The sequence below is a fragment of the Mustelus asterias genome, chromosome 16 (assembly GCF_964213995.1).
Source record: "Mustelus asterias chromosome 16, sMusAst1.hap1.1, whole genome shotgun sequence".
Taxonomy (NCBI): Eukaryota; Metazoa; Chordata; class Chondrichthyes; order Carcharhiniformes; family Triakidae; genus Mustelus; species Mustelus asterias.
The window spans coordinates 9648778-9660801 of NC_135816.1; the positions used below are offsets into that span (position 1 = coordinate 9648778).

Sequence of the window (12024 nt, forward strand, 5' to 3'; positions counted from 1 at the left end):
CTGTCACACTCATGGGTAACATTACCTAAATAGCTGCCTTGTAATGCTGCCATATCCTTTTGATTTGTAAGCCTATGGATCCCCTCCACAGAACCATCCCCATTTCTATATAGTTTAGAGCCCTCTCTACTTCCCCAGTTATGTGGTTTGCAAGAGCACTGGTTCCAGCACGGTTCAGATGCAGGTTGTCAACATTTTATATTCTTGTGTTTTATTCCTTCATTCAGAATGAGGCCATTCATTTCCTACCGGTTAACAGTGTCCTTTACTGTACTGCGTTTACACGTAGCTACAGCTTAATCAAATCTATCCATAATTCATAGATTCTTGGCATAACTCTGCTGCTTTTAAAATGATTAATTTGACCTCAAATTTTGTTACATAGATATGGCTCTTGGAAAAACTCAAACTATTTTGCAGATTTTACTGAATGTTTTTGTGTTTGAAGGATAAATGGACAAAATTCTATTCATCTTCATCACAGCTCTGTAACAAAAATTACACAGTTGGTCATTAAGTTTCTGTCAAGGGCACTCAATAGTTCCTTCCCTTAGGAATACAACCAACATGCTGTACGATGTAACGATGGGGCATCAATCTCTGCATGAGGAAAGGGTTGGGGTGAATATATAGTCCCAACTGTTCACAGCATTCCCTTCCCTGGCTTGTATTTTTTTTTAAAAAGGAAAAGCGCCAGGTGTCTGACAGGATCAAACCCCCCCACCTGAGAAACAGTGAATCAAGGCCCAGAAATAGGGCAGCACGGTGGCACAGTGGTTAGCACTGTTGCCTCAGAGCGCCAGGGACCCGGGTTCAATTCCAGCCTCGGATCACTGTGTGTGTGGAGTTTGCATGTTCTCCTTGTGTCCGCGTGGGTTTCCTCCGGGTGCTCCGATTTCCTCCCACAGTCCAAAGATGTGCGGGTTAGGTTGATTGGCCATGGTAAGTTGCCCATCATGTCAGAGGGAATAGTAGGGTAAATACGTGGGGTTAAGGGGATAGGACCTGGGTGGGATTGTGGTCAGCGCAGACTTGATGGGCCGAATAGCCTCCTTCTGTACTGTACGGATTCTATGAAACACATGGAGGGTCCACTAGATCAGTTGCTGGCCGTGGACGGAGAGACAGCTAAGGTATGAATAGCTATTGGACCACATCAACAAGCTTCACTGCCTAAAGTTAGGACCTTGTCCTCTTTTTAGGTCAAAGCAAACCAAGTAAACAAACTCAGATTAAATCAGGACAAAGTAAAAGGGGCAGCTCCCCAAAAAGGAGGGGGAACAGCCCGAACAGAAATCAAAGTACAAAGGAAACTTAAAAACATCAAATTAAAATGTGATTATTAGGGTCAATAATGCACCCCAACCCCTGCGGTGCCCAGCGGGCGCGGAAAGCGTCAACCTCGCCCGTGGACACCGCATGCTCCCTCTCCAGGGACACCTGGCCGCGAACGTAGCCGCGGTAGAGGGGAAGACAGTCAGGATGGACGGCCCCCTCGATCGCCCGCAGCCTGGACCGGTAAATGGCGCGTTTCGCCAGGCCCAGGAGCAGGTTCACGAGGAGGTCGCCATCCCGACCCTCCCCTCTCCGCACCGGGTGTCCGTAGATCAGGAGCGTGGGACTGAAGTGCAGACAAAACATCAACAAAAGGTTCTTTAGGAAAACAAAGGGAGTGCAGCCTAAGACACACAACATAGACATGGTCCACGGACTCCACAAGGCCGCAGAAAGGGCAGTCTTCGGAGCCCGTGAACCAGTGAATCCTACGGTTGTGCGAAACTGCTGCATGCATCACCCTCCACCCCATATTCGAGAGATTCAAGCCTACCTCATCGTCCACTCTTGGTTTCTCGAAGTAGTTGTGTCTGGACTTTTTCTCCTCGTCCCTTTCTCTCTCCCTTTCTCGTTCCCGTTCTCTCTCCCTTTCTCTTTCCCTCTCCCGTTCCCGCTCACGTTCTCTCTCCTTCTCACGGTACTTTTCACGCTCCTTTTCGCGAACAACCTTCGCAGTTGTCGGGACATAGTCACCAATGTCATCAAAGATGCTGGAAGTAAATGTTCAACGGTAAACATGCACCAACTCACAATGCTATGTAAAAAGTGAAGTAAATTTCTCTTTAAAAAAATTGGTACAATGTCATATATCATTATATATGACATTTTCTAAAATGTCCTGCCGTAACTTTGGGACAGAGAGTGGGGAAAAGAAACGGTTCAGCACTCAGAAGCTGGGGACAGAGAGGAGGTAGAGGGGGTGGGAGGCGGGGAGCGAGAAGAGCGCGCGAGTGAAGAGACAAATCTTGGTTTAACAGGGCTGCACTCCCTCAGCACTCGGAGTGTGTGCCTTGATCGTCTCGAGGTAGTCTCTGGAGCAGAACTTGAACATCTGCCCTTTAACTCAGAGGCGAGTGCATTCCTCACAGAGCATCAGGATTGATGTTTGTCGTGATTGTCCACAATCGAGTAGAAAGGGTTCAGTTAGCTTTAGCCAGAATTGTTAAGATTCTGTGTCCTGGACCCACAAGCACTCAGTTCCAACTTGCTCTAAGATATCGTTCTCCTATTTATTCATGAGCAATTTCCTGCCTGTCTGCATATCACACTTTAGTGCTGTCAGTACTGGATGCTCCCCAGTTACAGCTACTTGCACCATTAGCAAACAGTGGATGTAATGCATTTACTTGACTGTCATTCTTCTCCGTGACTTCTCATAGGATTTACCTATTATTCTGATCTCCATGCATCCTCTGAACTTCACCCTGACCTGAAAATCTTTTAAAATAACCTCAGTTTTTTAAAAAAGAAAGAGCAAGTGTTGCAAATAAAAAAACTCATATTTGAAGGTTTAACTCCAGCAGTTCCTATGCCAACAGTTGTACGGACAGTACTGGGCGGGCTGGAGCACACAAACCAGACAGAAGTGAAATCATTATTTGGTCAGTGGTGCCGCCTTTCCAGAGATGCTGAACTGAGGCACTGCCCAAAGATCCCATGCCGACATTCAAAGAGGAACAGGGAAGTTCCCCTGGTATTCTTGGCTCCTGTTCTTCCTTTCGCCAACACCAATGAAACAAATTGAATTGCTCTTTTTGTTTGCTCCTTTCCTGCATAACTGTGACTGCAGTTCCAAATTAAGGTATCGTATCAGCCTTGACTCAGCAGAAAGCACTCTCACCATAGTATCAGTAGATTGAGAGTTTTAGTCCCAATCCAGAGAATAAAGGACAGAATTTAAGCTGATGCAATAACTGAGGGAGTTGCTGCACTCCCGGGATTGCTGCATTTCAGATGAGACCGACGAGGCTCTGTCAGTCTGCTCAGATGGACATAAAAAAATCAATTTTGAAGAAGACAGAGAAACAGAGTTAACGTTTGAGCTGACATGACTCTTCTTCAGAACTCTGAAGAAGTCCTACAGACTCGAAACATGAATGATGTTTCCACAGGTGCCGTAAGAAGTCTCACAACACCAGGTTAAAGCGCTGCTCCTTCATCAGGTGACTCCAGATAAACCTGTTGGACTTTAACCCGGTGTTGTGAGACTTCTTGCTTTGCCCACCCCAGTCCAACGCCGGCATCTCCCCGTCACGGCTACCATTGACTCTACAGGTGGTGCCAGACCTCTTGAGTTTTTCCAGCATTTTTGCTTTTTATTTCAGATTTCCAGCTTTTATTTGAGAGTTCTGCCTGGAGTCCTAACCAATCCTTATCCCTCATTCAACGTCACAAAGCAAATTATCTGGTCATTATCACACTGCCGTTTGTGGGAACGGTGTGTGTGCAAGTTGGCTCTCGTGTTTCCTACAGTAAACAGTAACTATACTTTGAAGTCACTTCATTGACTAAAGCACATTGGACAATCTAAGGTTGTGAAAGGTGCAATAGAAATGCACATCTTTTATTTCTTGATGTGGTTTGAAAGGACTTTGGATGTCCTAAGGATATGAGGAGGATTATAAAATGGATTTTTTCCCTTCATGTGGCAGTGCTTGGTAATACAGTCACACTCATCTTGTTGCAGGCTTGTGCTCACAAATATACTATTTTTAACATACACTGATCACCTTGTTAAACTAATGACAACACGTGCAGTCAGTCACTGGGAACTTTTAACATATCAGTCCTTCAGCCAAGAAGGATCTCTCCCTCACCAACTCCCCACCCCCCCACCCCACAACAAAAATAAAAAGGTACCTTATATCAGCCTCTGGTGGTCTCTTTTCATCACCTCCCAATTTGCCTGAGAAAAGAAAGAAAGATGAAAATTAAATCAATGACGAATCCCTGTCACGACTTCTGGAAATATTTTCCCCTTTGCATCTTCAAAACAGAGGTTCAGATGGCACTGATCCGGGATGAGTTGTGCTATTGAGCTATATGGTTAGGATGTGATCCAAGTCTCTACACTGCTGAACTGCTCAATACACCATGTGTGTTTATGTCTTCCTGCAGCAGCTGAATATTAATCACTCAGTGCTGTTACAGGGTTTCAGTAAATGGTAATGGTGTGCGAGTGTGAATATCTTGAACCATTCCTCTCGTACTGTGAATAACACACAGCGATAGAATTTTGTTTTTTGTTCAAATAGATGTGCCCCGAGTCTGCAGCATGCATTTTAAACTAGAATCACAATGGTGAAGGACTGCTTGTTGCCTGTTTTATTTCTGATTACATTTTGAGCGAAATTAGGAAGCTCAGGGGACGTCACAAGTCTCATAACCAAGATGTGAAGAAAAAAATTACTGTTCCTTTTTTAAAAACAGAACCAGGGGTCACAGTCTGAGGTTACAGGGCAGACCATTTAGGACGAAGGTGAGGAGACATTTCTTCACCCAAAGAGTGGTGAGCCTGTGGAATTCATTACCACAGGAAGTGGTTGATGCCAAAACATTGAATGCATTCAAGAGGTGGCTGGATATCGCACTTGGGGCGAATGGGATCAAAGGTTATGGGGAAAAAGCAGGATTAGGCTAATGAGTTGGATGATCAGCCATGATTGAGGTGAATGGCGGAGCAGACTTGAAGGGCCAAATGGCCTCCTCCTGCTCCTATCTTCTATGTTTCTGTGTAAAAACAACCAATTTAAATGCTTTATATTTATAAGGCGAGTTAAAATAAAATCTATACAATTAGGTTAAGCTCAAAGCCTCGTTAGCAAGCTGAACCGATCTTAAAAATGAAATCCTGTGGATAGATCTAGAACTGAGGGGCACATTTTCAAATAAGGAGCCTCCCATTTAAGATGAAGATGAAGAGGAGATCCTCTCCGAGGATCGTCCGTTGTTGGAATTTGTAAATCAAGGCCGAGTTAGGTAGATTTTTGATTGACAAGGGGGGGGCAAGGGTTATGACAGGAGTTAAGGTCACAATCAAATTAGCCATGATCTTAATGAATAACAGAGCAGACTCGAATGCCTGAGTGGGTTACGACTATTCCTTATTATTTGTTAGCTTTTTAAAAATTAAGTCAGATGAAAACATAGTTCAGGCTGCATTCTCAGTTTAGCGAAGATGTTTGAATTTCCAACAGCCACTTAAAGTTAAGCTTTGTAACGAATGCGAGACAAGTTTTAAATCAGTAGCTACAGAAACAGTGATTAGAATCATAGAATCATCCAACACAGGAGACCACTGGGCCCTTCATACCTGGGCTAATTGTTTGAAAGATCAGTCATGTGCAGCCTCCCACTCACACTTTTTATCTGAAACCCTACAATTCATCGAACAACTGCCCAACTCCCTTTAAAATTATTCATCAAATTAGCTTCGACCACCTTTTCAGGTAAAGCACTCCAGATCCTGACAGATCCCAGTGTAAAGATTCCTTCTCATCTCGATCTTTTGCCAAGGTTTTTAAATCTATGACCCCTAGTTATTGACTGCTCGCCAGATGGAATAAAGCTTTGACATCTTTCCTGAAATGCAGTGCTCAGAAAGGTTGAGGTTTTCAAAGCCTACCAGCAATGTCTGGCTTTTTGCGTTACCTTTATCCTTCTTTTTCAGCTTCTTGTTCCGAGTTCCCTGGCGCAGGTAGGACAGGATCTGAGTCAGTTTATTGATTACAATGTCATTCGTGGTCAAGGTTGTCTGTGCCTGGGAAGGAAGTACAGATTGATCGTGACAGGGTAACATAAATGATGCCAATGGCACAAAGTAACCAAAATCAACATAGTGCACAATCCCATGGGGCTCAAATCTTGCTGCAGCAGGGCATCTTGCAGACTGCATCTTTAAGACGTTTCCCTGAACCATGCAGCTCAAATATAATCTGCACTATAACTTGCTGGAAATGCAGCGCTGAAAATGGCCTTTCAGGCACCTGAGACCTTAGTGAACAACAGCATAAACAATGATGGATGCAGGAGCAGAGGGACCTGGGTGCATGTTTGCATAAATAATTGAAGGTGGCAGGACAGGTGGGGAGAAATACATACAGTCTTCTGGGCTTTATTAATAGGGATCTAGAGTACAAGAGCAAGGAGGTTATGTTGAAAATATACAGGTTGCTGGCTGAGTATTACATCTCGTGCTTACACAAGCTGCCTCAGCTTGTGCAAGCCTCCATCCAGTTCTGGGCGCCACACTTTAGGCAGGCATTAAAACAGAGTATCAAAACGATTCACGGGACTAGTTCCAGGGATGTGGAACTTCAATTATGATGATAGGTTTGAGAAGTTAGGTCTGCTTTCCTTGGTGAAAAGAAGGCAGAGAGGAGATTTGATGGATGTAATCAAAATCATGTGGGGTCTGACCAGTGCAGATAGGGCGAAATTGTTCCCATTTGCAAAAGGATCAAGAACGAGATGGCACAGATTTACAATAATTCGTAAAAGAGATAGGAGGAAAATCCTTTTTACACAGCCGGTGTTCAGGGTCTGCAACGCACTGCCTGAGATTGTGGTGGAGGCAGGTTCAATTGAAGCATTGAAACAGGAATTAGACTGTTATCTGGAAAGGAGAAATGTTCAGGGTTATGGAGAGATAGCAGGGAAATGGAACTAGATGAGTTGCTCATTCGAAGAGCCAAGGCTGACATGATGGGCCAAATGGCCCCCCCCGCGTTGTAATAATTCTATGAATACATCTGCACCAGTTCTATCCTGTCTCTGTTGCTTACATTTTCAGAACTGGGTCTCTGGATTTCACATCAGCCAACAGGGGACAAAGAGCCAGATATAAACCCAATAGCATGATTCAGACACATCGCTCTCCCAAAGCCCAGCATTAAAGGAAAACCCCCAAGGTTTCGAGGCTCCTTTAAAGCCTGCCCAGACAAAGAAAAACTGCCTATTGCACAGCTAATCTTCACCTCCATGGTGGGACAGTCAGCTTTGCTCCTGATTAGAGTCGTAGGTACATCGGTGTCTGCATATTCATCGTCCAGATCCACAACATATGCCATGCGCCCTGGCAAAAACAGCTCATTTCGCTCTTGGGGCTTAATTTTAAACAGGATACGGTATGCGTTACGCCCTGGAAAGGAACAGAAGATCAAGGCTGAGTTGTTAGATCGATATTGAACCATACTGAATTCCTAGCATGATTGAAACACTGCCTTTGCTTGCCTTAACGTTGAGACAATGACATCTGCCCACAATAAACACAGAGCGAATGTGATGGGGACAATTCTTTGGTCATTACTGCACATAACCAGTATAAGGAACATCATGAGTCTGCTGTGGATAGGTATGTTCATAAGTTCATAAGATATAGGAGCAGAATTAGGCCATTCAGCCCATCGAGTCTGCTCTGCCATTCGATCACGGCTGATAGGATTCTCATTCCCATTTTCCTGCCTTCTCCCTATAACCCTTCAACCCATTACCAATTAAAAATCTAACTCCTCCTTAAATTTACTCACTGTCCCAGACTGTTTGTTATTGAGGCACCAGCCTGGGTTTCCAATCGTAACACTCATGGTGACCTATTAAAATGAATGGATTGCCATTAGGAAGAGGAGGCGGCTGCTCAGCCTTGAGCCAGTTCCATCATTTAATTAGGTCAAGGCCAAACCGTCTCTTAATCCCATCTACCCTTTAGTTCCAAATCCCTCAGTACCTTTGCCAAACAAAAATCTAACAAACAAGGCTTTGAAATTTTTATCGACTTCTCTCAGCCTCAAAGGCTTTGTGGGGGGGAGAGAGTGTTCCAGATTGCCACTACCCCCTGCGTAAAGAAATGCTTCCTGACATCATCCTTGAACTCTCATCTTAAGGTTATGCTCCCTGGTCCTCGACACAGTCACCTGAGGAAATAGATTCTATTCACTCTTATCTAATCATCTTAAACATCTCAAATTAAGTCAGAGCTTCATCCTCTATATTCGAAGTCTAGTCTCTAAGCGAGTGATATAATTGAACTCTTTTTGCCCCATTTAATATTGTTGGCAATACAACCAGGAAGCCTGGGCTACATTCTGCAAAGTGGGCTATGGAGTACCCAGCTTGACGATCTGGCTAGTAGACTGAATACGACACAGGATCATTTATGAAATGATCAGGAGCACTAATAACCCAATTGCCAAGGCTTCCGAAGCTATTGCTGCTTACCTAAACGTGTCTTGAATTCAATTTTGTGTTCTGGGTCTTCATCTTTTCTGAAAAATAATTTAAAAAAATTAACACCCATAGTGAAAGCTCTCAGTGGCGATTCCCAGAAAGGAACATTTCACATTGAAAAACAAAGATGAAACTGGCTCCAACTGAATGGTCTTATTGATAACATTCAAATGCAATCCAGCTCTCTCTCGTCTGATCACACTCACAACAACAGATTGGGTCAAACTAAATTTATGAAACTAAAACTTATATGTAGCACTGAGTGATTAGCGTAGACAACTCCTGGTGTGTAGTGTCACAGGAACAGAGAGAAGCTATTCAGCTGCTCGAGCTTGTTTCGCCATTCAATCATATCATGTTAAATCTGTATTTTAACGACAATAAACCACCTTGGTTCCACATCAATCAATCCATCAATCTCAATTTTGAAATTTTCAATTGACCCACTGAGATAATTCCACATTTTCATTGCCCTTTGTGTGAAGAAGTGCTTCCTGACATCAGCCCTGAATGGTCTAGCTCCAAATTTTAATGTTACGCCCCTTATTCCGGACCCCCCCACGAAAGGAAATGGTTTCTCTCTACTTACCTATTTAATGAAATTCTTTAATCTTGTTTACCAGGCCACTTAGTTCACCCCTTACTCAATATTCGAAGGAATACAAGTGAATGCAACTTGTCTCTTGTAATTTAACGCTTTAACTCAACCTTTCCCCTCAATGTGGTTTTGGTGATGCAGCTGGTTTTTTAAAAAGTTTATTTATTAGTCACAAGTAAGGCTTACATTAAAATTTCAATGAAGCTACTGTGAAATTCCCCTAGTCACCACACTCCGCTGCCTGTTCAGGTTAATCCACCTAACTCGCACATCTTTCAGACTGTGGGAGGAAACCAGAGCACCCGGAGGAAACCCACGCAGACACGGGGAGAATGTGCAGACTCTACACAGACAGTGACCCAAGCTGGGAATTGAACCCAGGTCCCTGTTGCTGTGAGACAGCAGTGCTAACCACTGTGCCGTGTAATATAGTAAGAAGTCTTACAACACCAGGTTAAAGTCCAACAGGTTTATTTGGTAGCAAAAGTCACTAGCTTTCAGAACAGACCTGTTGGACTTTAACCTGGTGTTGTTAGACTTCTTACTGTGTTTACCCCAGTCCAACGCCGGCATCTCCACACCGTGTAATATTAACAGATTCTTTAAACTGTCAATGAGCATCAAGCAGCTTTCAGTTTGGTTAAATGCAAATACATTTTTAAAAAAGTAAACAAAATTACAGGTGCAGGATCAGACTGACACGTTGAATTTCTCCTGTCCAGTTAGCCACTGAAAGTGTTGATTGGCATGAAACGTTGGCATATTGTTCACATGTTCCCTTGTGGACACGTGGTACAAAACAGTTTCCATTTTGTGCTTATCCTTAGTTTCAAGTCAACTGCTATCTTTTTAAGGCTTTAATCACTTCTTTTGTTTTCTTGCTGTTAAAATACAGAAAAGATGTCCATTTACAAGTCCACCACTGAAATTCCTGGAATTCCATCACTCCTTATTCATTTAAAAATCACCTATTTTAAAAATTACGTAGATGATTCCTAACTCTCATCTGATATAATGCTGAACTTGCGATAATCTGCCTTCCGTGACTGCTATTTCTTCAATTAAGGGGTTTAGAAACACCAGATCAATGTTACACACTGCTTCTCATGCTTTCCTTGACATACAGTGACATGAAGTGGTCATGAGTTCCATTAATCAACTCTGACTTTAACCACTTGTGTTTTTCTCCCAGTTTATATTTAATCGACTGAAGCTACTTATTAAAGCAACTATTTTGCTCTCAAATAACCTTTCTTGTTTCCGGTGGTCGATAGTATATCCCTCATGTTCGTTTAACTTTTCTTCCTCCAACATGAACCTTTCTGTTGGGTCGGTAAGAAGTTGTTTAATACCGGATTCGTCAGCTCAAATGTCTTCCATCACTGCCAACACTTGTATTGGAAAAGTGGCTACCAACAGGAAAATAAACCCGTAGGACAATGGAGATTGGAGGAGGGAATGGGACAGACTGGGTTACTCTACAGAGGGCCAGCACGGACTCAACAGGCCAAATGGGTTCCTGTGTCGTACTGACTTTGACCTCTTGCGAATTTTATCTTGCTCAAAATATTCTCGATACACGATCAAAGTTTGCACAACCAAAGTCAATTAAATGCAGTTCTGGATTTTCTTTCCATAAGACGTAAGAGCAGAAGTAGGCCATTTGGCCCATCGAGTGTGCTGTGCCATTCAATGAGATTATGACTGATCAGAAATGATAATCCTCAACTCCACTTTCCCTCCTTATCCCCATAACTGTTGATTCTTTTATGGATTATAAATCTGTCTATCCCAGCCTTGAACATACTTAATGCCCCAGCCTCTACAGCCTTCTTTAGTCAAGAATTCTACAGATTCACTACCCTCAGAGAGAAGAAATTCCTTCTCATCTCCATCTTAAATGGGCAACCTTTACTGAGATTATGCCCTCTGGTCCTCGACTCTCCAACAAGGGGAAACAACCTCATACGACCTACCCTCTCAAGCCCCATGAGAATCCTACATGTCTCAATAATATCACCCCTCATTCCACTAAACACCAATGAGGACAGGCCCAACCTACTCAACTTTTTCTTATAAGAAAATCCCTCCACACTCAGAACCAACCTAGTGAACCTTCTCTGGACTGCCTCCAATGCCAGTATCACTTTCCTTAGAATGAAGACAACAAAGACTTACGAAGTAGTGTGATATCAGTCTTCACACCCAATTCTTTCTTTTCAACACTGTAATTTCAAATCACTTACTTCACTTCCTTCTGCACTTTCTCAATCATATCTTCTTCTTCTCTCTCTTTGCTGGTGATTTCTGCACGGACCTATTAAAAACATCGGGTGGAATTAGTTAGCCCGACTTAGAACATAGAACATTACAGCACAGTACAGGCCCTTCGGCCCTCGATGTTGCGCCGACCAGTGGTACCAATCTAAAGCCCCTCTAATCTACACTATTCCAATATCATCCATATGTTTATCCAATAACCACATGAACGCTCTCAACGTTGACGAGTCCACCACTGCTGCAGGCAGGGCATTCCACGTCCTTACTACTCCCTGAGTAAAGAACCTACCTCTAACATCTGTCCTATATCTATCACCCCTCAATTTAAAGCTATGTCCCCTCGTGCTAGCCAACACCATCTGAGGCAAAAGGCTCTCACTATCCACCCTATCTAATCCTCTGATCATCTTGTATGCCTCTATTAAGTCACCTCTTAACCTTCTTCTAATGAAAACAACCTCAAGCCCCTCAGCCTTTGCTCATACGATTTTCCCACCATACCAGGCAACATCCTGGTAAATCTCCTCTGCACCCTTTCCAACACTTCCACATCTTTTCTATAATGCGGCGACCAGAACTGTACGCAA

The 12024-nt window shown here is 43.4% G+C and overlaps 1 protein-coding gene across 1 annotated transcript in view; it reads right to left on the reverse strand.

Annotated features, from left to right (window-relative positions):
* The window catches only part of ik (IK cytokine), a 48037-nt gene that overhangs the window by 21229 nt on the left and 14784 nt on the right, over positions 1-12024 (reverse strand). The window contains exons 7-12 of the mRNA XM_078231756.1: positions 11404-11474; positions 8551-8597; positions 7311-7474; positions 5986-6094; positions 4195-4240; positions 1829-2045 (exon numbers count right to left, since the gene is read on the reverse strand). Of these exons, the coding sequence (XP_078087882.1) occupies positions 1829-2045; positions 4195-4240; positions 5986-6094; positions 7311-7474; positions 8551-8597; positions 11404-11474 (654 nt within the window). The remainder of the gene's footprint in view (positions 1-1828; positions 2046-4194; positions 4241-5985; positions 6095-7310; positions 7475-8550; positions 8598-11403; positions 11475-12024) is intronic.